The sequence below is a fragment of the Balaenoptera musculus genome, chromosome X (assembly GCF_009873245.2).
Source record: "Balaenoptera musculus isolate JJ_BM4_2016_0621 chromosome X, mBalMus1.pri.v3, whole genome shotgun sequence".
NCBI lineage: Eukaryota > Metazoa > Chordata > Mammalia > Artiodactyla > Balaenopteridae > Balaenoptera > Balaenoptera musculus.
Genome location: NC_045806.1, coordinates 16,632,787 through 16,660,655, shown reverse-complemented (window position 1 = coordinate 16,660,655; position 27,869 = coordinate 16,632,787). Strand labels below are relative to the sequence as shown.

Sequence of the window (27,869 nt, the reverse complement as noted above, 5' to 3'; positions counted from 1 at the left end):
AAAATTGATTCATACAAAAAAACTGTATCTGAAGGAATTGGTTAAGAACATGTTAATTTTAAGTTTTTAGTATAGCAGTTTATTTTTCTCCAGCAGGGTTCAGCCATCATGGAGTCATGAAGATGGTTGATAATTGGGTTTGACCAAGGTTTGGGTTTCGCCAGACAAATATAACGTATGGTGTAGAAAAAGTGTTCAGAAACTCTGCTATGGACCCTCTATTGAGCTGTCTTCCTTCAGGGTCTTATCAAAAGGTTTAACACCTCCTGGCTTCTGACCTAAGTCAGCCACTGGCCATACATATACATGCTCCTTCCCCAGATAGAATTGCCTGTCTATGCTCCCACCAACGTCACAGCCATTCCCACTTCCAAACTGTGGGAACTTGGGCAGCAGGTTCCTTAACTTCTTTCTAAGCCTTAGCTTCTTCATCTGTAGTGTGGATAATAGTATTTACTTATCTCATTGTGGTGAGAATTAACTGAAGTAATTTCATGTAAAGCATGGTTCTTAGCATATAGTAGTATCTTATATGATATTGTCAGAATTATACTTGAAAGAAAAATTTATTAATAAATGAGAATTCAAATAAAGGAACTAAGGATTCAGTGAAAGAAGCTAGAAAAAGAACTACAAAGTAAACCCATAAATAGCAAGAGAAAGGATTTAAACTTAAATTCCAAAATCAGTGAATTAGAAAACAGGAAAAATAAAAAAAGCAAATGCACAACATTAGGAAAGCAAAACAGTATATAACCACAGATAGGAAGGAGATTAAAATATCATAATAACTGAAATATTTACAGATGAAATGATATAATGTCTAGGATTTGCTTCAAAGTAATTATGAGAGTGGGGGGAAGTGAGTATATGAAGCAAGATTGGCCATGAGTTGATAATTGTTATAGTTGAGTGGTGGGTTCATGAGGGTTTGTTATACTATTCAGTCTACTTTTAGATACGCTAGAAATTTTCCTTAAATTTGATTTAAAAAAACATAATAGTATACTAAATATATCTCTATACTGATATGTAAGTCTTGCTGAAATATGTGGTTTTCTAAGAAAATCTAAACGATATCATTTAGGAAGGAATAGAAAAACTATGACTTTACCAATAGCAAGGGAGAAATTTAAGTTATTAAAGAACACGTACCGCCACAAACATCCCCTCGTCCCCCACCACTACAGTGCCAGGCCCCAGGCCCCAGTAGGAGAAATCTTGGAAACTTTCAAGAAATAGATTATCCTAAAGCATAGGAAAAAATTGTATCGCCTTCTAGTCCGTTTTATAAAGTTAGCATAGCCCTGAAAATGAAAGTTAACACAGAAAAGGAAACTGTGCCACTTTATGAATACAGATACAAAAATCCTTTTAAAAATTTACAAATCAAATACAGACATATTAAAACTATGGAATTTTCCTAGGAATACAAGCATATTAGGACATCTATTGATCTATCAAATCAGTAGGTCAAAGGAGAGAAACTAAGTTTATATTAATAGATAATAAAAAGACATTTTATAATATTGAATATTCATTCTTCTTTTAGTGAAGAGGAAGTAGTCTGATATTAATGATTATGTCTAAAACCAAATATTGATATCATATTTGAATGATTTACTGAATATATTCCCAAGTCAGGATCAAGGTAGCATTTATTAGTGTTTGCTTTATGTTCCATAGACTATGAGAAATTTGAGTTTTATTCTGGGATGGGAAGCCATTGAAGAATGTGAGGTAGGGGTACGACCAAGCCTGACTTCTGTTTTAAAATTATTCTGGCTGCCGTGAAGAGAAAGGATTGCACAGGAAAAATTTGGAAGGAGGAAAACCAGTTAGATGGCACTAGATGATAATGGTTTGTACTGACAGTGTCAGAGAAAATAGAAATAGACAGATTTGAGATTTATTTCAGAGATAAAATCAGTAGAATTTACTGATGGATTAAATATGAAGGGAAGGAAGTTAGATTAGAAAGGAAAAAGCCCGAAAGGACTTACAGGTTTGGGAGATTGGTATTGATGCCGCTGCCTAAAATGAGGAAGGTTAGCTTCCCATTACACTTGAAATCAAATCCAAATCCAAACTTCTTGATAGTCTGTAAGGCCCTGCTTAATGTGGCCCGAACCTACTTCCCCATTTCCTTCTCTTTCCTTGGTGTTCACCACATTCTAGCCACCAAGGTCTTTCCTTTGTGCTTTGAATTCATTAAGCCGATTCCTAATCTCAGGGCTTTTGCATTTGCTGCTCATTCTGTTGGAGGACTCAAGACCACGAGTCAGCAAACTTTGTTTATAAAGGGCTGGGTAGTAAATATTTTAGGCTCTGTGGCAGCTACTCAAGTCAGCTGTAGCCATTATGTAGGGAAAAAACCAGCAGGAGCTCTTATGTAAATAGACATGGGCATGACCAGATTTAGCCCTTGACTGGCCCTGCCTGGCTGTAGTTTACCCCTGCCTGAGGTCTTGGTGTGGTTCTCTCATTATTTTTTAGGTTCTTCCCGGAGGACAACTTGGCAAATACGTTAGGATCAAGAAACATTAAAATGCTGCATACTCTACCTCTAGAAATACAGTGCCACTTCCAGAAATTATTTCTAATAAATTGTGAATGTGCACAAAAGATGGGGACATCCCAGTGATATAGAAGATCAAATACCCAACAATAGGGGATTAGTATAGTAGAATGCTCTGCAGTCATTAATAATGCATTGAGGATGATTTAATAATAGAAAGTAGGGATCAGCAAACTGTACCTGAGACCTGCCCCATATTTTTGTAAATGAAGTTTTATTGGAACACAACCTCACCCATTCCTCTTCACGCTGCAGTGGCAGTGTTGACAGAGACCAATATGGCCTGCAAAGTCAAAAACATTTACTTTCTGGCCCTCTACAGAGAAAAAAGTGATAATATGTGTGCTATGGTCCATGTGTATATGTGTGTATATACAGAAAAAGACTAGAAAGCACCAACATAGTGGATTTTTTCCCTCTTTTGTTTTTCTCCTTTTTGTTTATCTTTATTATTTAAGTTTTCTATACTGGACATGCATAGTTTTTATAATAAAATTACTTTTCAAATAGTAAGGCAAATGATAAAACCAATAAGACAAAAATGAAAAGCTAGCTGAAAATTTAATAAGAGAAATTTAAAGATAGTTAAAAGTTAGAGGCAGGAAAAAGGTTAGAGGCAGGAAAATATCAACAATAATATCTGGTTTCATGTGCACAACCACACAAGTAGTGTCCATTTCAGATTTCAGTATATGATACTTAATTGGGCAGCCATTATTTGAGTTCCTCCTATGTGCTGTTTGCCTGTTCTGAAGCTTAATCTGATAGGGACAGTGGGTTGTGCTTAAATACTAATAAATGCCATAAGCAATGTCCCTTCTGTACTCATACAAAATTGACAAAATGTCCAAACATTTCTCATAGACACTGGGGTTTACTGCCAAAATATTTCTAAGCCTGACAAGACTCCTGGGATACCTCTGATACTTAGACATGGTATGGATATTTGAGCACACACAAAAGGAACACTGAGGTATTTTTCAGTGTTTCAACTGCTTATAATGAGATACGGGTTCGTTCTGGTTCGGAGATAGCTGACACCCAAGTAAAGCAGTTGCTCAGCGATATCTTGTATATAAGGCGTTCTAATCATGTGAGCTAGTCTTTTAACTTTGTTTATGGTGCTTTTTGACGTAGAGGAGTTTTTGAATTTTATAATCAAACCTATATCAGTGTTTTCCTTTATGGCTTGCATTTGCTAAACAGGTAGCCAAATATCCTAACATCTCCCTCAGATGTAAAGTGTCACATTCTTTTCTGTCACTCTGCTTATCTTTTATACAGCAGTACCATGCTGTTTTAATTAAGGTATCATTTCATCTGAGGGAGACTTAGTTCAGATTTTGGTATCTGAAATATTGCTTCATTTTTTAGGGGTAATATTAAAAAGCATAACTCACAGTAAAATGTGAATTGTTAACCTGAGCATCACTAGTCATTAAAGCCAATTTAGACTAATCCTTCAAATTCAAAAAAGGTTATTTGGTTGCTTCTGTTCTTAAGTATTACTTGAGTAAAATTGATGACTACTCTGTACAGAGACACTCCTGTTTTATTTTGTACCCCTTAATTGGTTCTATAGTAACCATGATGTTTGCCTCTTCTTGACAGTCTTTTTTTTGAATAAATTTATTTATTTGTTTGTTTGTTTATTTATTTATTTATTGGCTGCGTTGGGTTTTCGTAGCTGTGTGCAGGCTTTCTCTAGTTGCGGCGAGCGGGAGCTACTCTTCCTTGCGGTGTGCGGGCTTCTCATTGCGGTGGCTTCTCTTGTTGCGGAGCACGGGCTGTAGGCGCACGGGCTTCCGTAGTTGTGGCACGTCGGCTCAGCATTTGTGGCTCACAGGCTCTAGAGCGCAGGCTCAGTAGTTGTGGCGCACGGGCTTAGTTGCTCCACGGCATGTGGGATCTTCCCGGACCAGGGCTCGAACCCGTGTCCCCTGCATTGGCAGGTGGATTCTTAACCACTGCGCCACCAGGGAAGTCCCAAGCAGGTTTTTTTTTTATTCTTCAACTTGCATTAGGTCATTTATAGAACATTGCCATAAAAATTTGATCTAGCAGGAAGAGCCCTGGCCTTTCACATGGTACCTGTAGCACCTAATGGACCCTCTAATGTTTGCTCAATACAGGACAGCAGCACTGAGCTCCCATGACAGATAGCTCCGTCATCAAATACGTGCCTGCCTTGATCATAGTTCTTCAAGCTTGGAGCAAGCTTGGTGATTTTTAGAGGCTCTTCAGGTTTTGAAAATTCAGTGATTTTATTAAATTCGTATAGGGTATGTAGATTAACATTTGAGGTTTTTATTGGTTCCACATAGATTGTGTACGTTAAATAAAGTATTTTCCCACAGCTCTCGATGCTTCTGTCCTTTGGTTTTGTTTAAATGCCGCTATCTCAGTGATCATGTTCCGAATATTGGCATACTTTCAAAAATATTTCCCAAAGCAAAAATACCTTAGAATAACTTCTGGAAGCTATTAGAGGATGAAATGGAGTAAGGGATTGTCTGGTAGCTTGACCCCTCCTTCTTTTCCAGGTTGACTTCTTCAGTAAATGTTCCTTTTGCTCACTAATAGCCCAGGGAGTGGACTTTTTTTAATTTAGATTTTATCAGCTAGGAATGTGAGTTTTAACTGTGGGCTTTGACGTCTTTAACCTGGTTGATAATTGATGTTTATAACCAATGTGAATTTAAATGTAATTCACTTTCATTGAAGACAGGAAGAATTTGTCCTTACATCACAATCAAAAAGCTTCTTGCATGTGGTCATTTTCTTCCCGTAGTTCGGAAACTCTTCCTCATTGACAGGGAACACCCATGACATGTCTATATATAACCTTAAAATAGTCTTGAAACTGCCCTTTGGAGTGTGTGTATAAACATTACGAAGGGTAAAATTTCACATGTGAATTGATGACTTGTTATTTTAATTGTGCTGACTAGTTTCAGTTGCTTTTAAAGTGTCGTATAGTTAAGAAATACCAGCATATCTCAGGATTCTGAAATAAAATAATGTTCGTTTCACGGGTTGTGAAAATTGTCTGGATTTCTGGGAACCAGGAGTACGAACATTTCAACAGGATTTTGCTATCAGCAAATCTGTTTTGGTTTCCTGTTCTGGCCTCTCTACCTATCAGCTACATTAGTGCCCTCGCCATTACGTTTCTCCTTTCTTTTACCACAGGAAAATTGTCATGCCTCTTTCTCTAGCATTTCAGGACCCGCCTGACAGGAAATTTTCTAATTGCCGGAACAGCTGGTAGGGGAAAACTTTGCAGGGGCTTGGCCTTCCCTTTCTAACTTAAGTTTTACCGTTAGAAATTCTTTATCACCATCATGGTTTCATAGCCATGTTTAAATTTCTGTCTTTTCGTGTTCGCTCTATACAGGTAAGCTTTGTTCAACTTCTTTAAAGACTAAAATGTTTCGATTAGAGCTAAGTATAATTATACTAATTAAACAATTATTTCACTTTATATGTTCTTTTAAGAAGCTTTTCAAAATTCAAAACCAGTTCTTATAGAACATTTAAAGAATAATATTTCTATCTACTAAAAGTAAGCCAGCTATTTATATAATCTATTTCAACTCTGTGTGTTTTGTAAACTTATTTTACATTGCCTTTTTAGTGCTAAAGTAATTTTTAATCTTGTTAGTGTTTGTAATTTTGTATAATAAAACAGATGACTGTAACTCTCAGTATTGAACTAGGCGTGAACAAAATTGTGAACTTACTAATATTTAGGAGATTACTATGTAATAATAATGTAAGCAACATTTTGATGAGTAGGAGAATGTGTTATTTTAAACAGTCAAGAACTTAAAAACTGATTTTTGTTGAAATTGGTTCTTTTAAAAATTTGAAGTTTTTAATCAATTATATTTAGCTTTAAGCAAGTAATTTTATCTTACAGTAGGCACAGTTTTCAAAGCGTAACTTTGTTAAAATGTGCTTAGTGAATGATAATTTGCATTGTATTTAATCTAAAATCCTGCCAAAATCTACTTGATATTTTGCCATGAGAATTGTGCTATCCTGTTGCTCTTTAAAGGGAATTAAATTTGTTGATCAGGATTCCCAATTGGGAGAAAACTCAGTGCTCTTTCCAGCAGTTACTGAAAATATTAGTATGGAGAACCAGCAAAGCTGTTTTCTCAAACATAGATTCAAGAAGCTGGCCTAGAAAAAAAAAAAAAAAAAAGAAGCTGGCCTAGAATACTCTCTTAAAGAATTTGGCTAAATGAAAAATTCTGAACGTATTATTCATTAGCAAATCAAGTAAATTGGATTTGGTCAAATTGTAATCTAGAATAAATTAAAATGTGGTTTCTCACCACAGCTTGAATAACAAGACTAATTATGTGTCACAGCCAAATAATTTTTATGTATCTTGATCATCAAAAAAAATTAACATATCTTTTTAAAATTAAAAAGTATATTATTGAACTATAATTATCTATATAGAAAGCGATGCTTTATTTACTTTACTTTTGGATTATATTTAAGAGGTAAATAAAATCTTATAATTTCATTTGTCAGGTCTTTTTTTTTATGATAGGCCAAAAAATGGTTACATATCCATGAGTAGAAAATACTTTATTGGCTTTTACTAAGGAATATTTAAATATTTTATTTTGAGCTTCAACAATATTTTCTGACATTAAAAACAATTTAAAAAATACAAATGCCTTAAGAACACACTTCCTGACTCAAGGGAGGGGAGGAAAAAGGAAATTATGTATACAAGGCAGGGCATAATGCCAAATGTTGAATCATTCTTTAAAATCAATTAATGTCACCCAGTTTGTTTTCTTGATATTTGCATGTTACAGTATTAGGTTTTATATAACTCTGGTAAGCAGTGTCTGTTTCAGTTCCTTTTCTTTAATCCTTTTTAAAAACATTTTAAGAACAAAATTTTATTTTTTCCCTTTCAACTTGAAAAGGAAACATTGAGTTAATTTTTTCCCAGTAAGGGGTGAACCTCAAAGACCATTTAAGATGGAACCTATCGACCTTTTGTTGGTCCTGGGAAACAAATGAGGTGGCTTTCTCTGTGACTGGAGGAACAACGACAGATCCACCTGTCCATGAATTTTCTTCTGCCATTTTTCTGTGATGTCTAAAATGATACTCTTTACAAATTCCTAAAATTATAGTTGCTTTTTTGTTTTTTTTGTTTTTTAATTTTTGGCTGTGTTGGGTCTTCGTTGCTGCACGCGGGCTTTCTGTAGTTGCGGCGAGTGGGGGCTACTCTTCGTTGCGGTGTACGGGCTTCTCATTGCGGTGGCTTCTTTTGTTGCCGAGCATGGGCTCTAGGTGCGCGGGCTTCAGTAGTTGTGGCACGCGGGCTCAGTAGTTGTGGCTTGCGGGGTCTAGAGCGCAGGCTCAGTAGTTGTGGTGCATGGGCTTAGTTGCTCCGTGGCATGTGGTATCTTCCCGGAACAGGGCTCGAACCCGTGTCCCCTGCATTGGCAGGCGGATTCTTAACCACTGCACCACCAGGGAAGTCCCATAGATTTTTTTTTAACTGAACTGACCTTGTTTTATCTATCAGGGTCATATCTCAACAAGTATTTACCCAGTAGTACATCTTTGAGACCCTAGGTAAATTCCTAGAGAGCAGATACTCTTCTGTATCGCAGTTTTGCTAATACCTAGTGCAGTACCTGGCCCATAATCTGAATTGCCTTCTAACAAAAAGGAAAGAGCCTAAGAGAATATGTCATAGATCAGAAACACTTCCATCAGGACCAGGCAGTCAGGAAGAAGCAAAAGTACAAGAGCCATATTATTATTATTATTATTATTAGGTCTCTCCCCAAAACAGCAAAGATTTTGGTCTGTTTCATTTATTGTATATCTCAGACAGCTAGAAGAGTGCCTGGCATGTATTAGGTGTTCAATAAATATATGTTTAAATGGATGAACGAATGAATTCCCATTCATAGCTTGAGAGTATTGAACACCTCTGAGTTTGGCAACTGTGAGTACCAAATGTCTGAAAGTGCTGGGAGTGTAGATGACGGATACAGGGTTGTGATGTAGACCAGCTGGCAGCCTCACAATTTTGCCTACAGGTAGACCTTTATCTAGCAAATAAACGTAGACTTTGTAAAAATAAAAATATGGAATTTTTTATAACTTTTTAAAATACACAAAGTAAGTTTTTGTGGTAATGACTGGGCAGGTATCCATGTATCAGTTAAAGTACAGTTGTGCCAGAAAATGTAAAAATGTGAGCCTCACAGAGTAATTATAATGGATATAACTTACATCTCTGCTCTACTTCATTGATAAAATTCTTTTTCCATAAAATTACAGTTGCTTCACTGTGTACTTACAGGCAAAAACACAACTTTACAAACTATCAAACTGTAGTTCTGTGTTGTAATGTGACAGATTTATTTCAGTAACAGGTGATTTAGTGACCTAAGGTAGGTTTGTCACATGCAAATATTAATCTGTCCTTGGTTATCAATGTCTTCAGAAATTCGATATCCCTCTCTGCAACCATCTCATTGGATTCCAGGTATGAGCTAGAAGAGCACATTGTTGCTTTCCTGTCTGTTGTCCAAGATTGCCCAAGCATTAGTATTATGTCCTAATTGAACCTCAAATTCATTTCTAAAATATTCATGGTCCCATAACTTGGAAAGACTGGTGACATAAAGCACAATTTGGGGATCAAGATACCAATCAAGGATATTGTGCCTATTATGCTACTGTGACTTCACATATACACAAAAGTAGATAGAAAATGGTTTGCTGATATGATTAGTAAAAATTTCAACTGGGAAGGAGCAGAAAAATGTGTTGGGGATAGTTTTTGCAAGTTTTTGCAACTTGGGCCATAGGCATTGATCTTTTCTCTCCACCTCTGAGAACATTTTTTGTATCCTCTGCATCCCAATTTAGAAAAAAGATTTTTAAAAGTCTAGTTACTGTCCTCAAGGAGGTTTGGAATGATTGCATCCATTTTGGGGAGGAAGAGGTAGGGAGTGGAGGAAGGTGCTATTTAAAAAAAGAAAGAAATATTGAGAAAAGAAGCACTTGAAGATTTATTTTAAAATAAGATTTGCCAGGATAAAAAATTCAGTATGGGGGTGGGAAAATAAAGTCAAGGACGTCTCTCAGAAAAGAGACAGAAAATAGGAGAAAAAAAGATGAAAATTAAATTCCAGACATACAATATCCAGCTAATAGAGTTGTTGCAAAAAGAGAAACCCTGAAGAGTGGCTGGAAGGAAATTATCAAAGAAATGTCAGAATTCCCCCAGAGGTAAAGAATTCACGTCTTTAGATTATAAAGGTTCACCAAGCATCTAGCATTCTGAAGGAAAGGAGACCATATTTATCTCACTTAGTGTGGAATTTAAGAAATACAAGGACAGAAAATTCTTAAAGCTTCCAGAAAGAAAAACCAGGTCACGTACCAAAAAGTGTATATCAGGCTAGCATCATCCAGCTCATCAGCAGTGCTGACTGCTAGAAGACAGTGGACGAATGGCGCCAACATTCTTGAGCAAGATTATTTTTATTCTAGAATTTGGTAGCAAGCCAAATTATACAAATGTGAAGACAAAATAGAGACATTTTCAGATGTGCAAGATCCAGAAAGTTTTCTTCCACATCACCTTTCTTAGGAAGTTACAAGGGAGTAGTCTAAGAAAGAGAGAGACATGGGAAACTGAAAATAGTGGATTCAACCAGGAAAGCACTGAAGATATATCCCGAGATAATATCTACGCAGCAAGGCCTAGAGAACAACCCATCCTAATGGGAGGGTAAGAGAGAGCTCTCAGAAGAATGGAAAGTATGGTAAAAATCTAAGATTTAAAGTCCCCTTGGATTGTCCCAGAAGTCACTGTTAGGGGCCCATATGAAAGGAAATTTAATATACTTCCTAGCCTGCGTTTGAGCAATATATTGTCATGAAAATGCTGCTGCTTATATAGGCTTTCAGCTTTTAGAATCAAGCTGTAGGGAGAGCATGAAGGATTTGGTTGTGGTTACAGGAGAGAATGTTAATTTTCTTAATATTAATAACCTTAAATATTAATAAAAATAAGCTATTAGCAGGTGGGGGGAAGTTTGAGGGAAAGAATGTATGGGCACTATTACCCTCCTTTTACAAAGTGAAGAGTTAGGATTCTGTCTAAAACTTATAGAAAAAACAAGAGGTTTCTGTGAAATTAATATAATTATCAAACAGTGGGGAGGAAGGTGATGGATGGAAGGGGCATAATATAAGTAAGTCCCTCATCTTATTTTTAAATCAGTAGGTATTGTCTTAAAGTTAATAAACTAAGAAATGATCAAAGTAAGTGCAGAAAGAATTAAATTTTTTTTAAAGCTTAGGTATGGGGGTGAGGAGAGACTTGCTTTTCACCATAAGCTATTCTACCACTATTTGATTTGTTACCCATGTGCATGTATTACTTTGATTTTAAAAACAAAAAATTTAGGGAACAGGAAATAACCCAAGTTGACAGAAGGCTACATGTAAGGGAATGTTGGGAAATAATACCAGAAAAGCAGGTTGAGGCCATATTGTAGAAGGCCTCCAATGCCAAGGTAAAGCAGTGCATTTAATTTGGAAAAACTTGGAGGAGTTTTTGAGCAGTCTGGTCATGTAACTGGAGCTGTCTACTTTCAGAAAATGAATTTGTCAGGAGGATGGATTGGAGTGGCGGTGGCAGAAAGGGGCATTAGGAGTGACCAAGCTAGTTTCAGTTTCCTACAGGAAAGGTAATGAAGGATTACAGCAGGACGATGTTACTGGAAATAGAATGAAAGGTATTCCCAGCACCATGCTTGATACATAATAGGTGCTTAAGTGTGTTTATTGAATGAAGGGATCAAAGGGAGACTCTACATTTTTTAGTAATTTTTTGACATGAAAGGAAGGATAGTCATCAAAGATGAAATCTTTCTTGAATAGTAACTGCTGTTTATTTTGAGATCCATGGCCTGATTGTAGCTCACACTGTGAGAGTAAGGCTTGATGCTGTATGCCTGTGACAAAATGCAGAACGGTTATAATTCAGTAGTCCTTCCTTGCCTGTGTTGCATCTTTATTTGTGACAGACAATTGTAGTAGGTATTTGCTATGAAATATAAGATGAAATAATGTTGCAGCCTAATAAATTACATCCCACTTAACCCAAGAAAGAAAAGTGGTAAAATATATAGAACATTACAGGGTATAGTTCTTCACAGCGTCATGATATAAGGGCATAAATAGCCGTTAGATTTCAGTTAGGCTCTTGAACAGTTCGTTTTTTCCCACAGGAGGCACACTGGCACATGCTGGAATCCAACCCATGAACTTAGCCTCATGAGTTCAAGTCTGTTATCCATTAGTCTTCACAGTTTGATGAGACAGCACTTTAGGGTACAGAAAAGAAAGAGGAGAACTTCTTTATAGTTTCATTTCCATGTATAATGTATATAATTTAGTAATACAAAAAGTATATAATTTATAAGTATATAATTTATAAGTATATATATAATTTAGTAATACAAAAAGTATATATAAGCCAATAAGTATACAAATATTGGGTATATGCTATCTTTTTTAAATTAATAATGGTGTACTACCAAAAGTTCAGAGACCACTTCACTAATCAGTTTAGCTAACTGACCTAAGAGATACAGACCAGTTACAAAGACCAGGGGAATAAGTCTGTATGTTCCTGTCATTGATCTTGGATGGGGAACCACCAAGAGCCTGTGACAGTCTCAATGTGGTGTAAAGCTAAGATCCTTGTTTTAGAAGTTGTTAGAAGTCAGAAAACCTGGAATTGGGCCCTAAATCTGCCAGCTACTAGCTTGTGATCTTTACTTGATCTCTTTAAACTTCAGACTGTAGAATATTCAGACTATTTTACCTTTAAAATTTCTAATGGTGAATGGAGGAGTCTGTAGAGAGTTCTGAAATGTTTTTGCTTGCTTTGGGGTATACTCTGTGTTATCATCAGCCCTCTCTAATACTGATATGTAGTCAAAAGATTTGCATGAAGCATTAATAGAAAAGGTGAAAAAACACCTAACCCGGGCTTGATACATGTTAGGTGTTTAATAAATATTTGCTGGATTTTAATCTAAATCTTTCTTACTTAATCAATCCCACATATACATTGTTCTTTGAAAGTTTTTTATTTTATTTTTTTTAAAGAATTTGGTAATTTGCTTCCTTTCTTTCCTAATGCGCCTAGGAACAGCTATCACTCTCAAGCCCTTGTACACATTGGTCTCATTTGGAGAGAAGGGGTGCCCAGGAAGGAGTGAGCTAATGTTTGATTCTACCCTAATGCCTATTGCACAGGATCGTTGTGAGAATTAAATGAGATAATACATATGGAATTACAAAATAAAAGACTAAACCATATTAGGGGATTGTTTTATTATTGTTGCCAGAGTTCCAAGAAAGTCCAAAATGATTAAGCTGCCTTAGTAGTAGAACATTCTACCAACTACAGCTTCTGTCTTACAGAGTAAATTGGTGGGCCTGGATTTCTTTTTTGTCCTCTTATAGGAGCTTTTTTTCCTTTTACTACTCATTTTCAAAAGCTACCACATTAGGATATCCTTGGTATATCTTTTTGAGAATTCTTTGTAATTCCTTATATTGCCAGCCTTCTGTGAGTGTCTCAGAGAATGTTGAGTTCAGCATTTATATGGAATACAATGGTAATAAAAATAATGAATTATTTATGTTTGTATAACACATTTAGATTCTACTAATAGTACGTATGCACTAGAAAAAACATTATAGGCAAAAAAAAGAGAAGATAGTCTTTGACAGGCTTGTGTTTCTTGTTTTGTTGGGTTTTGTTTTATTGTTGTAGTTTTGGGCTGATAAAGTACATGTCTTGATTATTGAATAAATAAGGTGTACTTAATCTGCTGATCTCAGGGTAATTAAGTAATTGAAATTCTATGTATACTTACATGTATTTTCAACCTTTCTCTTCTGACACCTTCTCTCAGGTATAGTAAAGCATCCACCTTCTTTAAGTATCCTTCTCTTAACTCTAAGACCTTCTACTGTTCCATCATGCTGAACATTTTTTTTCTGTCTAATCCTCCATCCAAATGTTAAATCTTTTTTGATTTTGTGTTTTAGAGTTATTCCTTTCTCCCATCTCAGATCTCAGGTAGTCCTAGAAACAGAAAGTAACTTAGATATTTCAAACACAGTAAACTTCAGCAGGCTAATTCAAACGGCCTTGCTGAGGATAGAAATCTCCATGTTGACCCTGGAATATTTTTCAACCCCTCTCCCCAGTAATCAGGTTTTGTTGTGTATAGTGTTGGTTCTACCTAATACAATCACATATCAGAGCACACCATATTACTCTGATCTGTTTTCAGACTTCTTTGCACCCTCTGCCCTCACCCCATGAAACTAATCATTCTGATTATCTCCAGTAGGAAGAGTGAAAACTTGAAAATATTCAGAACTAATGTTATGTAGATGTTAAACTGGCCTATGTGGTTGGCTGGTATTATTCTTTCTCTGACATTTAAGTTGAAAGTATATTTGCTTGGCATGTGTTCTCTTTTTACTTGGTGGGTCAGTAAAGGTGGTTTGTGTATGTTAATTTGAGGATTTCTAATATGATACAATAAATTTACATTGTTTGATTTATAGCCAGAGGAAGTAGCTCTAACTCTGTTTTATCCCCTTATATTTGCATCAACAGGAAGAAGGCAGTATCAAAGAAATTGCAATCACACATCATGTAAAGGAAGGACATGAAAAGGCAGATCCTTCCCAATTTGAACTTTTAAAAGTATTAGGGCAGGGATCATTTGGAAAGGTAAGTCATGAATATGTGCTTTTTAAAAAGTTGCTTTTTGGAATTCATGTATATTTCATACAAATGGGGAACAGAAATATTTTATGAAATACTACTGATGTTCCTACAATGCGGTATTTCCTGTGTTTTTACAATTCTCACTATCAATAAGTGTGACAAAGTGAATAAAGTCATTCAGAAGTACAATGGGAACTTTCATAACTTGGCAGTGTTCACTACATATTCATTTTATCTTCAAGACTATATGACCTCCCTAATTGCACTTCTTGAATGATTAAAAAATCACAAAATGTTCCCATGATACACTGGCCTCTTTTTGAGTCTTCATGTAGAATCGGAAGGTGATCTTACAGTACATTATAACAGTGCATCTCAATCTTTCCTCCAGAGTACCCCTAATACCAGCAGAAAGCGAATAGGTCCTCCCAAGGAAATAGGGTGGGGGGTTACCACTACACGTACGAAATTTGGGGGACTTATAGCTTGTCTTTAAAATGAACTCAAAGGCTGCATTCTGTTCAGTGATATCTGTGTCTGTTTTTAATATCCAAAAATATTTCTCAACTATTTCCCAAGTCCACCAACTAAAATTGCAACATCTTTATCATTTTTCAAGTATTCCTTGTCCCCCTGCTGCATACCTCAGGAGCGCTTCCTGTACTCCATTTTGAGAAGTACAGCATTATAATCACTACTACTTGATCTATCTAGTCCATTTCTCAGCAAGAGGAACGTTCTGAGATTGCATTCAGCTTTCACAGTGCAGTGCTTCCCTGCCACCTCTCTGTGAGGAAGCATTTGAAGATATGCTTTGCAAGCTTCAAAACAACACCAGTTTTGCTCTCTTGTGTATTTTAATGGGATTATTTAGCAATTCTTGGCTAACATAGGTAATCTGTTACAGCTGTTAACCTCTTTCAAGCCCAAAATGATATTTTTAATCCAGATATAGATTAAGTAGCCAAAAGAAGATAATGGTTGCAAGTTTGAGCTCTAGGTCAGCCAGACGTGGATTCTAGTTTTGTTTTTTCTTCCTACTTAGTTGCTATGAGCACTTGAGCAAGTTACTTAACCTCTTGGGGCCCCATTTTCCTCTTCTAGGCAGTCATTAGGTATTGAAGTTCTCAAGGTTCCATTCTAGGCTCCCTTCTCACTCTATACTCCCTACTAATTAATTTCTTTATGTCCACTATCTTAATAAAACCCACATACAGCTGATGTAACAGATTTATATCTCCAATCTAGATTGTGACTTTAAGCTCTGAACTGTATGTACAGCTACTTATTTTTTCTCTTTGCATGCCCCAAAGTCAGTTTAAACTCAACGTATCTAAGACCAAACTCATGATTTTCCCCTAACCCCCAAACCTCTATTTCATTTTTCTCTATCACTATGAATGACTTCTGGTTAAGCAAGCCAGAAACTTGAGAGGCATTCTTGACATATCCTTCTAGTCCCCGCCCTTCGCTCTCCCCCCACCCCCACCAATCTGATCCATTCACAAGTTCTCCTGATTTAGTGAAGATTTCTCAAATCATGCCTGTTCTCTCCTTCTCCCTGCCACTTCTCCAGTCTGTGCCACCACCATTTCTCCCTGGCCTATTGAAGGAGGCTCCTACCTTGGGCTTCCCAAATTTATTCTTGCCTCAAGCCATTATTTATCAATACATGACAGCCAACAAGAGCTAGTCTTATACTCCATCCGCTTAACCCTTTAGAGGCCTCCCTTTGCTTTTAGGAGAAAGAAAAATCCTTAAGATGGCTGAGGAGCCCCTCAGTCTGCCCCCTAGCTACCTCATCAATATCACTTTATATACTTTTCACTGCCTGTGTTCTGGCCACATTGGCCTTCTTTTTTAATCCGTAAGCAAAAGCCTTTTGCACATGCTGTTCCCTCTGCCTGAAAAACACTGCCCCACCCCCATCCCTTCCTCCTCTGGTTGGCTCCTCTCAAGCTTAGGATCTCAAAGAAGTCTTCCCAGCCATCCTGACCTAGGTCATATTCGTCTATTTTTACCCTCTCAGAAATTACATACCTCATCTTCACAGCACTAACCACAATTGCAGTTTTTTGTTTGTGTAATTATTTGTTTATTGGCTATCTCCCCCACTAGACTGTATGTTCCATGAGTGTAGGGGCCATGTATGCCTTGAACCATGTCTCAGTATGGAACCAATAGCACGGTACCTAACATATAGTTCTGGAAAGAATTAATGAGTAAATAATAGTCCTGCCCTCATAGGGTAGTAGTAAGAATTAAATGATATAAGGCCAAGCACATAATATCTGCTATGAGATTGTATTATCATGCAATTTATTATGGATAAACCAAAATAGATGGATTTATTTCTACACATTATATTTTCAGGGAACATAATATTGAAGTTTCCAGGAGTTAGCATGCTTCTCCCTTTATTTCTTTAAAAGTAACTTAAATACCTTACTATAAATAGCAAACGTTAAAAATAGGGCGTCTCCTTTCTTACTCATCCTCAGAAGCCAGTCTCAGCCAAGGAAACAGGGATGACCTGTCACAGCCTAGAATAGCTTCATGGGGGATTCGAAAAGTCAGAAATGCTGGTGGGGGAAGATCTGATGGCATCTGGGACTGCTGCTGCTCCTGCTGCACATGACTGGTGACCAGCCAGAGGCAACAGATTGAGTGCCCTGAGCAGAAGCACAGAACTGGGTGGCTGGCCCGATTCTTATCCCAATACCTCCACTGTGACACTAAGTTAATTATTTAACATCTCAAAGCCCTAGCTATAAAATAGGCATTGCTTAGTAGGCCTGCCTCCCAAAATTATCATGATGATGTGTTACAAATGCTTGTGAAGGTCCTTTGCAAAAACTAAGATGTGCTGAAAAGTATCAAGAGGGTGCTTTCAAAGTAGGGTGAAGAAAGTTTGAACCCATGAGGAGAATTTTTCTTGTAGAATAGTACGAAGAAGCTTGATTAGGGAATCTTAAGAATGAATAATAAATATCAGATAAATCCTAATTATCCCCACCTAGTTAGAATTTATTTCAGTTCAAAAATATTCATAATCTCTGATTGCCTTTAATTTTTAAACATCATTCCATCTTAGGAACAACCCTGATTGAGAATACACTTTTCGCTCCCTAGGTTGGCTCACTGCTAACTGGCTAAAAGGAAGTTTCACCGTGGGCCACGGTGAAGGGGGACAATGGGGGTGATTTAGGGAGAGAAACACACCCTGCATCAGGGTTTCTGTGCACATTGTGGCACTTTTCACTGGACTGGAGGTCATTGACCATTGTCTTTGGCACAATTTCTCGAAGTAAGGAACTCTGCCTTGCCCTAGAATCAGTTGAATGAATCATTTTTTTATTTTGTGCTATTAGCCTAGTGTGCTAGTGCAGGTAATAGAGAGCTGACCCTAGAGTTAATTCTTGATTGTAATAGAGTCTCTTCTTACCATCTGTGGCAGCTCAATAGCACTGCTAGGAAAGAATGGGTAGGACAAAAAAAGTTGAAATTCAGGTCCATTTAGCAAGTCTGTGTAAAGGTTTGCTGGAAAAGATCATGAAACTAATGGTCAAAATGAGTAGAGGGGATTTATTGATAGTTTTGTATTGTATTAGACAAGTTATAGCATGACCGTGAGTTATTTAGAGCAGACTTTATTCATTTTGCATAAATCCCACACTATATTTTGAAAAGAGCCAAAAATATTTGGAAAATCAAGATACTCAGTAACATACCTGGGGATTGCTTGCTTTTTTTTTTTTTTTTTGCCACACCACACGGCCTGCGGGGTCTTAGTTCCCCAACCAGGGATCGAACCCACACCCCTCCTGCAGTGGAAGTGCAGCAGCGTCCTACCACTGGAACGCCAGGGAATTCCCCTGGGAATTGTATTCTTAATATTTAGGTATATGTGTATATTTGATTTTTGAAAGATGGGGAGGCAGGGTTCTGACTTAATTTACATTAAATAGTTGTGAGTAAACTTCTTCAGTATATGTGTTTTAAATTGTTTTGCCCAAATCAAAACTACAATGAGGTATCACCTCTCACCAGTCAGAATGGCCATCATTAAAAAGCCTACAAATAACAAATGCTGGAGAGGGTGTGGAGAAAAGGGAACCCTCCTGCACTATTAGTGGGAATGTAAATTGGTGTAGCCACTATGGAAAACAGTATGGAGGTTCCTTAAAAAACTAAAAATAGAGTTGCCATATGATCCAGCAATCTCACTCCTGGGCATATATCTGGAGAAAACTCTAATTCGAAAAGATGCATGCACCCCAGTGTTCATAGCACTATTTACAATAGCCAAGACATGGAAGCAACCTAAATGTCCATTAAGAGATGAATGGATAAAGAAGGTGTGGTGCATATATACAATGGAATACTACTCAGCCATAAAAAAGAATAAAATAACGCCATTTGCAGCAACATGGATGGACCTAGAGATTGTCACACTGAGTGAAGTCAGAAAGACAAAGACAAATACCTTATGATATCACTTGTATGTGTAATCTAAAATATGACACAAATCAACATATCTACAAAACAAAAACAGACTCACAGATATAGAGAACAGACTTGTGGTTACGAAAGGGGAAAGAGGATGAAGGAGGGATAGATTAGGAGTTTGGGATTAGCAGATACAAACTGCTGTATATAAAATAGATAAACAACAAGGTCCTACTGTATAGGGAACTATATTCAAAATCCTGTAATAAACCATAATGAAAAAGAATATATATATATTTATATATATAACTGAATCACTTTGCTGTACACCAGAAACTAACACAACATTGTAAATCATCTATACTTCAATTAAAAAATAAAAATAAATTGTTCTGCCCAGCAATGAGAAATTGTGGAGTTTTCATACATAGAAAAGACTATTCGTCAACAGAATTGAATCAACAGAAAATTGTGGTCAAGGGGAACTTCTGTATAACAATTTTTATGGAATCACAATTTTTGTTTTGTTAGAAGCAGAGCAATCACCACCTGTGTTATACTTTAAACATGTTAGACTTTTCTCTAATTGCTTCATGATTTAAAGATTTTTGTTTCTGTCTTACATGTTACATGGTCTTTGGGAATTGGCAAACAACAACAAAAAATGTATTCACTTATATTGACACCCAAAGTTATAACCAGTGTTTACAACTCACTGTATTTATAATTGGTAATATTTTAAGGAAAATAGTTAATGTATCAGAATCTTTCTAATAATAAGCTATATTACAGTAGGGGGTCTTATTTTAGCAATAGTTTAGTTTCTGATACTTTGTAAGACTTATTTTCTCTTATTTAAATACAGGTTTTCTTAGTCAAAAAAATCTCAGGCTCTGATGCTAGACAGCTTTACGCCATGAAAGTATTGAAGAAGGCCACATTGAAAGGTAAGTGCTACTGTTATTTGTAGTGTTCGCGTAGTATGAACAAACTGAAAAATCTGAATAGGTCTCATGTGACTCCTAGGCCAGTCACTTAAATTCAGAATCTGTTCCCGTTACTGTCTTTAAATTTAGACTTTCTTTTAGTGGATTTTTCCTACGAGGCTAGGAATCATATGACTAGTGAGAATGGGAGTTGCCATGCCTTAAAAGAAGTATTATAAATTCTTCTTGGGCTTTAGGCAAGTAGAAGTTTAGAATTTTAAAACTAGGTTTGATGCATCTTCCAGTTCATATTATTATTTTAATGTTTTGAAAACTTACTGATTTATGATGCAAAATTGCTTTTATTCTAAGGACTTTATCATTTTGACTTCTGGTCTCCAAATAAGTTTTTATTCTAAGCCTCTGATTTTGAAAAATCTAATGTCAGATTTGGCTCTTATAGGTAAACAGTCACTTAGAAAAAATTGTACATAGATTTTTAAATACTTAGATCTTCCTTTTTTAAAGTAGTATCAGTTATTTTACCACATAACCTCTAATTATTTTGTGTGTTGATTCCTGACATCTCTTTTTTTCCTCTTCAACTTACCTGTATTTTCTAAAGGTTTTAAAATATTCTGGAAGGAATATCTGTGATGATCACTTATTATTTCTGATGTTATTTTTCCCAATTAGTAACTCGTACTGGATATTATCATCGTTTCAAGAAATTTCACCTCCCTCTATAAACACCATCCTTTGCTTCTGTTCTCTTGCTCCCTTCCTGAATGTATTTTCTTTCCTATCCAGTCTCCACCCCCTGGCATACTACTTACTTGATTCTTGCTAGGGCCAGGAAATTAAATTATATCCTCAGTGCCCTACTCTACATCACTACTTTTATAATTTTATACTCATGAATTCCATGTTATAAAGCTGCATAGATGGAACTTATTTAAGAGAGTTCATTTACAAAAGCAACAAAAGTAGTTTTTTTCATGTATATAACAGGATTTGTGTTGTGCATAGTATATGTAAAGGAAACTATGAACTCTGAGAAACCTAAAAGATATTGGGAAAGGAAATACATGCCCAGTTCCTTTTAGAGAAGGTTGTTAAGACTCTTAGTATTCCTCTAGTCATCCAGTTAGCTCCATATCCTCAAGATTCCTGTTGCATTTTCCTTGAAATATTGAAAATTTCACTTGAAAACATATGCCTCAAAGAGTATTCTAAAAAAGAAGAATGAGAAAGGAACAAGTTTTATCAGGTTTAAGGCTTATTAAAAGCAGTAATAATTCATTGTGTTTTGGGGGAAAATAATACAGGCATATAAACCAGTGGAACAAAACAGTACAAAAGTATTATATATTAAAGTTTCATGTATTTGTTACAAAAATATTGAGTAAGTGTTGTGCTGTATGACAAAGCAGGTGTCTAGAACAATGGGAAATTAAATACTGATTTTATAAATTTTGTTTGAAATACTCATGAACAACCTGCAAAAAAACTAGAGTCTTCTCTTAAACCATATACCATAATAAACAATCTAACTGAATTTTACAACTTAACACATCCTAGGAAACTTGTGAAGAGATACTGAGCAAAGCACAAATTACAAACAAATTGACAGTACAAAAAATTTTGGCCTTTTATACAATGAAAAATAGTATAAATAGGAAATCAGGAAATTATTTGCCTCAAATATTACAAAATATTAATATGTAAGGAATTTATTAAAAGGCTCCTACTGGCCAAATCTAGGACAGTTTAAACATTGCAATAAATAATGACAGTGATCGATTACAACCCACTGAATAAAGAATCCATGAGTTAATCCATAAATTAATGGAGAACAAGGGAAAGCTCTTCCTTACAATGGAATTCCAACTAATAACTGTAAAAGGAATGATTGAGTTAGGAGTTCCTAAGAAATAACTTTACAACCTCCACCTAAAGGGTTTTAGAATACATTTTATGCAAGGGGATAAAATAAATAACATTTGGGAAAATGTTCCAGTTTTCTGATAAATGCATATAAAATAATGAGTTATTTCATATAATGGCAACGTAAGTTAGAAAGCGGTTTTGCAACAAGTACAATGAGCCATTATTGCTGCTAAAGTAACCTAAGGAAATAATCTCGAAGAAGGATTTTGTGCACTTGAAAATTTTCATTGCAACATTATTTACAATATCGAGAATTTAGAAATCTTATAAATATTGAATGTTTAGAAAAGTATGGTATACCACTTAATAGAGTATTATTTAAATGAAATATTTCAAATATAATCACAAAAATGAATGTAATAAAAATTTGTAAGTGAACATTATAACGAATTTGGCTACCACAAGTATGTAAAATTATATAGATGTTAGCGATATAAGAGACCATAGAAAAGTGAAGCTACTTGACATATTGGAATTATAGACTGCTGGTGTGTTCTTAAATTTTATTTTTATTTTTATCAAAGTAATATGTGTATAGAGTCTTATAAAATAGCAGTGCTTTTCCTACCCTTCTCCCTATCCCAGTTCTTGACCCCCAGAGACAGTGACTTCCATCTCTTTAGCTGCTGCTTCTGCCTTTTACCTCCACATTCAGTATTTTTATATTGTAATTCTTTGATTGTTTTCATTTGGAGACATAATCTTTTGACTTCCTACCATGGAAGATTAGGATTTAGTTCTCTCACACACAGTTTCCCTTTTCATGTCCTCCTAGTAATGTTTTCATAATGCTTTATACAGATTGTTCCTGTACTGAAGTCACATATCCTTCACATCTTTGCTGTATTAGATCTCCTTTCCTAAATTCTGTACCTACCTTTTTCTCAGTTTACTTTCTAGTTTTGGTGAAACACATCTTCTAGTAGCTACTTTAGAAAGGCTGGATGGATGGTAAATTTTTTGTAACTTTACATGTCTGAAAATGCCTTTATTCTGCCCCTCACTTAATTTATAATTTGACTGGATGTAAAATTCTAGATCAGAAATAATTTTCCCTCAGATATTTGAAGGCATTGTTTCCATTGTCTTCCAGTTTCCTGTGTTGCAGTTATGAAATTTATTACTGTTATGGTTCCCAGTCCTTTGTGTATAAGCTGCTTTTCCTCCTTAGAAGTCTTTAGAATCAAGCTACTCTTTATCCCTGTTGTTCTGAAATTTGTATAATGGTATTTCTTTAGTGTGGATTTTTAAAATTCATCATACCAGATATGGGGTGGTCTCTTTCAATCTAGAAACTCATTTCTTCAGTTCTGGGGAAGTATTTTGTCATTTCTTCTCCATTTTATAACTGCTACTCTTTGGATATTTTGAACCTCCTGGGTCGTTGCTTAATTTTAATTTTTTTTCCATCCTATTTTCCATTTTTGTCTTTTTTTCCTGTTTCCTAGGAAATTTTATCATCTATCTTCCAACCCTTCTATTAACTTCTTGTTTCTACCATTATTTTTAATTTCCTAGATTTTCCTTGTTCTCTAATTATTCCATTTTTTAAAACTTTTTATTATGGAAAGTGTCAAACATCTACAGAAAGAAACAGAAAATATAGAGAAGCCCCGTATACCCTTCTTTTTCCTTCAACATTTATCAACTCATAATCAATCTTTTTTTATCTGTGTTCTCTCCCTTCCCCTCTTTTGATATTTTGAAGCAAATCCCAGATATTGTATAATTTCTTCCATAAATATTTTAGTATGTATCTCTAAAAGATAAAGACTCTTAAAAGAAATAATACAATTCTATGATTATACCTGAAAAATTAATATACAGATATCTGATCAGTGCTCAAGTTTCCAGTTGTCCCTATTGTTATAATTCATTTTTCTTTTTGCAATTTGTTTGAATCAGGATCTACATAAGGTCTATATTTTTCTATTTATTTTGATAGCTATTTTTCATGTTTAGAGTCTTTCCTTAAATTCCTGGGAATTCTTTGCTATCTTTTCCTCATTTAAGAGTGAGGTACCTATATTCATATATATATATATATATATATGTATGTATGTGTGTGTGTGTATATATATATAAGTGAATCACTTTGCTGTACAGCAGAAATTAACACAACATTGTAAATCAACTATACTTCAATAAAATAAAATTTTTTTTAAAGAAAAAAAAAAAGTGTGGTACCAAAAAGCTGATTAGAATGGGTTCTATGGCAAGAATTTGCTTATTTCTCATTGGCCTCCTTTCTTTTTTTTTTTTTTTTTTTTTTTTTTTTTTTTATGGTTGTGTTGGGTCCTCGTTTCTGTGCGAGGGCTTTCTGTAGTTGCGGCAAGTGGGGGCCACTCTTCATCGCGGTGCGCGGGCCTCTCACTATCGCGGCCTCTCTTGTTGCGGAGCACAGGCCCCAGATGCGCAGGCTCAGTAATTGTGGCTCACGGGCCTAGTTGCTCCGCGGCATGTGGGATCTTCCCGGACCAGGGCTCGAACCCCTGTCCCCTGCATTGGCAGGCAGATTCTCAACCACTGCACCACCAGGGAAGCCCGGCCTCCTTTCTTTAAGCTTAGATTTTAGCTTTCTCTGATCTGCTGTGTGAGTTACCACTTAGTCACCTTCTGCTACTGCTTCTCTTTTTTGTCCTTGTGAGTTTATGCATAATTTTTCCATTATTGTAATTTCAATAGGGTTTTAGAAGAAAGTAGAAAGTAAAACATCCATGTTTAACCAGAAGTCTCTTTCCAGTTTAAAGTTTCTATTAATATAATAAATGGGGTCAAAAAGAAGTCAAAAGTGTTAAGTTGAGTTTATGGGGACTTTTGTCCTAATAAAGTAGTCTGTGGGCCTAAAAGGTTTTGTAAACTATTGCTTAAAGCATTTTCTTAATACATAATTCTAGAAACATAAACAGCATTTCTTCTTATTCACTCTCATGTTCAAGTCAAGTAGAATTTAAAATGTAATAACTAGTATGTAATAAAAATTATTTCAGCGGAATGTAGTTGCTTTGCCAACATGAGTCAGTGTTAACAAATTCTATTTCAGGGGTTTAGAGTTTAACCAATGTAAAACATGCCTTCTTCTGAACCACTAATATCCTAATCAAAATTCCTGATTGTAGGATGATTTATATTTGTCACTAGGTCTTTATATACATAAAAGAAACCAGATTAGAACTATTACACAGTCCTATCTCAGACAGAAGGAAGGAATTCTTTAGTGAGTGAATCTTACTGTTCGTTTTGAACTAAACAAGGTCTCATCAGTGTTGCATGTAAGGAAACTATCTCACAAGATAATCATAATAGAAAGAAAAGCATCTGGTTCTAGCCTCTCATTTTATAGAGAAGGAAGCAGGAAGCCCCTGAGCAATGAAAGGATTTGACCAAGGTAACTCATCTAGTTATTAGCATGGCCACTAAACTATAGCTCTTGACTCCCAAGTAATTGTTCTTTTCATAGTGGTACAATAATAGAAGAGGGATATACAGTAAATATACTGATGGATATTTTTGCTGCTTATTAAATAAGCTTTGTATAATTATTGAAAGAGGTAGAAATTTGGAATCTAGCTTTAAGGTAATGGGAACATAATCCAAGATTGTATGGGTAGCGATGGAAAAAAGGGCAGTTTTGGGCTAGACTAGACTAGAATTGTCAGCAGGCCTGACAATTGTGTGATGAACCTCATTCACACAAATAATAGAAAGGGCCTGTTGGACATAAGGCACCAGAGTGGTAGTGATAGGACAAGATAACGAAATCAGAGACTGATCCTGAATTTGATACATCCACAAAACAAGTCAATAAAAAGACAGAGCTGTGTTGATATCAAGAGCAATTGATTCCTTTTCCTGTTTTGCCTATTTTCAGTCACTGGCACCAAAATCTCCCAGTTGGAGTGGAAAACTGGTAGAATGGGAAACGTAGGATTTTTTTAAGTTTATTTGTTTATTTTTCCCAGAGGGCTTAGTTCTGAGTTTTAGGTATCAGTGGTCACCTTAAATTGACAAGAAGACTCATCATTCTGTCCCCGCCCCCACTGCCAAAAAAGACTCTCTTTCCATTCTTTCTGTTTAATCTGTGGCAGAACCATTCAGTCTCTCTGGCCTGAAAAATAGAAGTTCTGTGTGATTTATCCTTATTATGCAACAGAAAAAAAAAACTTGAATGAATGATCATTTTCACCTCTTAAATCCATTGAGCTACCAAGAGAGTACTTATCAGATGATTAATCATCAGTTTACTTGTCTGTCATTCCCACCAGATTATTAGCTTCTTGAAGATTATTTTATTTGTATCTCACAGTGCCTGGCATGTAGAGTTTGCTCAGGAAATATTTGGTTGGTAAAAGAGATCTTTGCCTACTGGGTCAAATGTAAATTCATCCTGGCATTCCAAATTGTCAGGAATCTGGATCCTCCCTACTTCACCACCCCTCCCACCCCCACTCCCATCCCCACCCCACCCCCACCCCCCCAGTTTCCACACTGATTAGGTTCCTTCTTGCTCATCATGCATGCCTCCATGTCCTTGCTTGCACTGGTACTCGATACCTGGACTTTTCTTCTCTCGGTCCAGTCCTTCTTGCCCATATAAATTCCACTCTAAAAGTCCCTAACCCCACCTCTTTGCTCTAGCCTTCCTATACAAGTAAAACTGATCTTTCCCTTTTCTGAATTCTTGTACTACTTATTGGTGGCAATACATCATTTTATCCCTTTATCATATTCATGGTGCTATAACTACTGTTTAATTGAATATCTCTTATATACCAGGCTCTCGATGTACAAACCTTATCTCAAATGGTCACATAGCCCCCAAAGATACAGTGGTGTTATCCCCATTTCATAGATGAGAGGTGTAATAGAGGCACAGAGAGTTTAAATAAGTAACTTGCTCAAGATGACACAGATCCAAATCCAGATGTTTCTAACTCCAAAAAGCCTTTGCTCTTTCAGCTGCACCACAGTACTTCCTCTCAGTATCTCTCCTCTCCTGCCTCCCTCAAAATACACCTTTTGGGGTATATCTATCCTTCGCCATGTCTGCCCCATATTTTAGATGCTTAATGAATGTTTGTTGAATTGAGTTGATAAGGTTGGTAGGGAGAAGTGTTAAAACCTATTTCATTTTTTGTGTGTGTTTTACCATTTCATTGGAATGCCTTGTTTTTAAAAAGTTGCTCCTTTTTTGGCTATTTTTCATAACTTTGACCAAAATACTTGGAAATCTGATGTTAAAGCCAACATCTGATATGTTCCCTGTATTTTTTTAATGTAAAGCACAGATTTTATAAATATATACAATTTCTTCTGGTAACATAATTTAGTAAAAAATAGTTATTAATTTTGAAAATTCAAGAGTAATGAATAGTTTTATTTATACATATAAATAATTTAATTTATATGTGAATTCACACTTTTATACATATAAGCAAAATTTTATTTAAAATAGTCACCAAAGAGATTTTGTTTTAAAGATTGTCTCTGGAAGCTATTACAGTATAGCCATATGTGTAATATTTTATAGTTCGAGACCGTGTTCGGACAAAAATGGAGCGTGATATCTTGGTAGAAGTTAACCATCCTTTTATTGTCAAGTTGCATTATGGTAAGTTATGAACAACCTCCCATCTCATCCCTTTACCTCATTCTCCCACTCCCTGAGTGCATTCAGATATACTAATGTATATAAATATTTATTTGTGTATATTTGTATGTGTCTAGTAGATACATATAGTAAAGTCATGGAAATTAAACCGTTACTTCTTAGATAAATTTTAGAAGCTTTTATTGCATTTAGCTTCGTGTTTCTTTTAAACATTATAGTTTCTGAGTGATAGCCATAGGAACAGGTAATAATAATCATTTTAAAATTATAATAATTAATAATAATGTACCAGTATTTTATAGTCTATATGTGTTAGCCTAACTTACAAGCAAGAAAGATCCCTAATATCGACGTCCTGATGTTCTTATTCTGTGTAATTAAAGCTAACCAATCCACCTTTTTTTGTAGTTAAGTTACATGGTATTTTGTATTTTGTTTCATGGTTAAGTAAGTCTTTCTGTTGGGAATTTTTCTTATTGACCCCATGTTCTAGAACTATTGTATTCCTGAGAGACTGTTGCC

The 27,869-nt window shown here is 35.6% G+C and overlaps 1 protein-coding gene across 7 annotated transcripts in view; it reads left to right on the top strand.

Moving 5' to 3' along the window:
- RPS6KA3 (ribosomal protein S6 kinase A3) overlaps positions 1 to 27,869 on the top strand; it is a 107,286-nt gene that overhangs the window by 40,099 nt on the left and 39,318 nt on the right. For 6 of the 7 annotated variants that reach the window (XM_036839388.1, XM_036839386.1, XM_036839384.1 and 3 more), the window contains 3 exons: positions 14,298 to 14,414; positions 19,726 to 19,807; positions 27,267 to 27,347. In XM_036839388.1, the coding sequence (XP_036695283.1) occupies positions 14,298 to 14,414; positions 19,726 to 19,807; positions 27,267 to 27,347 (280 nt within the window). Of the gene's footprint in view, positions 1 to 5,767; positions 5,976 to 14,297; positions 14,415 to 19,725; positions 19,808 to 27,266; positions 27,348 to 27,869 lie in introns of those variants that run through there. The other variant, XM_036839385.1, reaches the window with a different exon arrangement.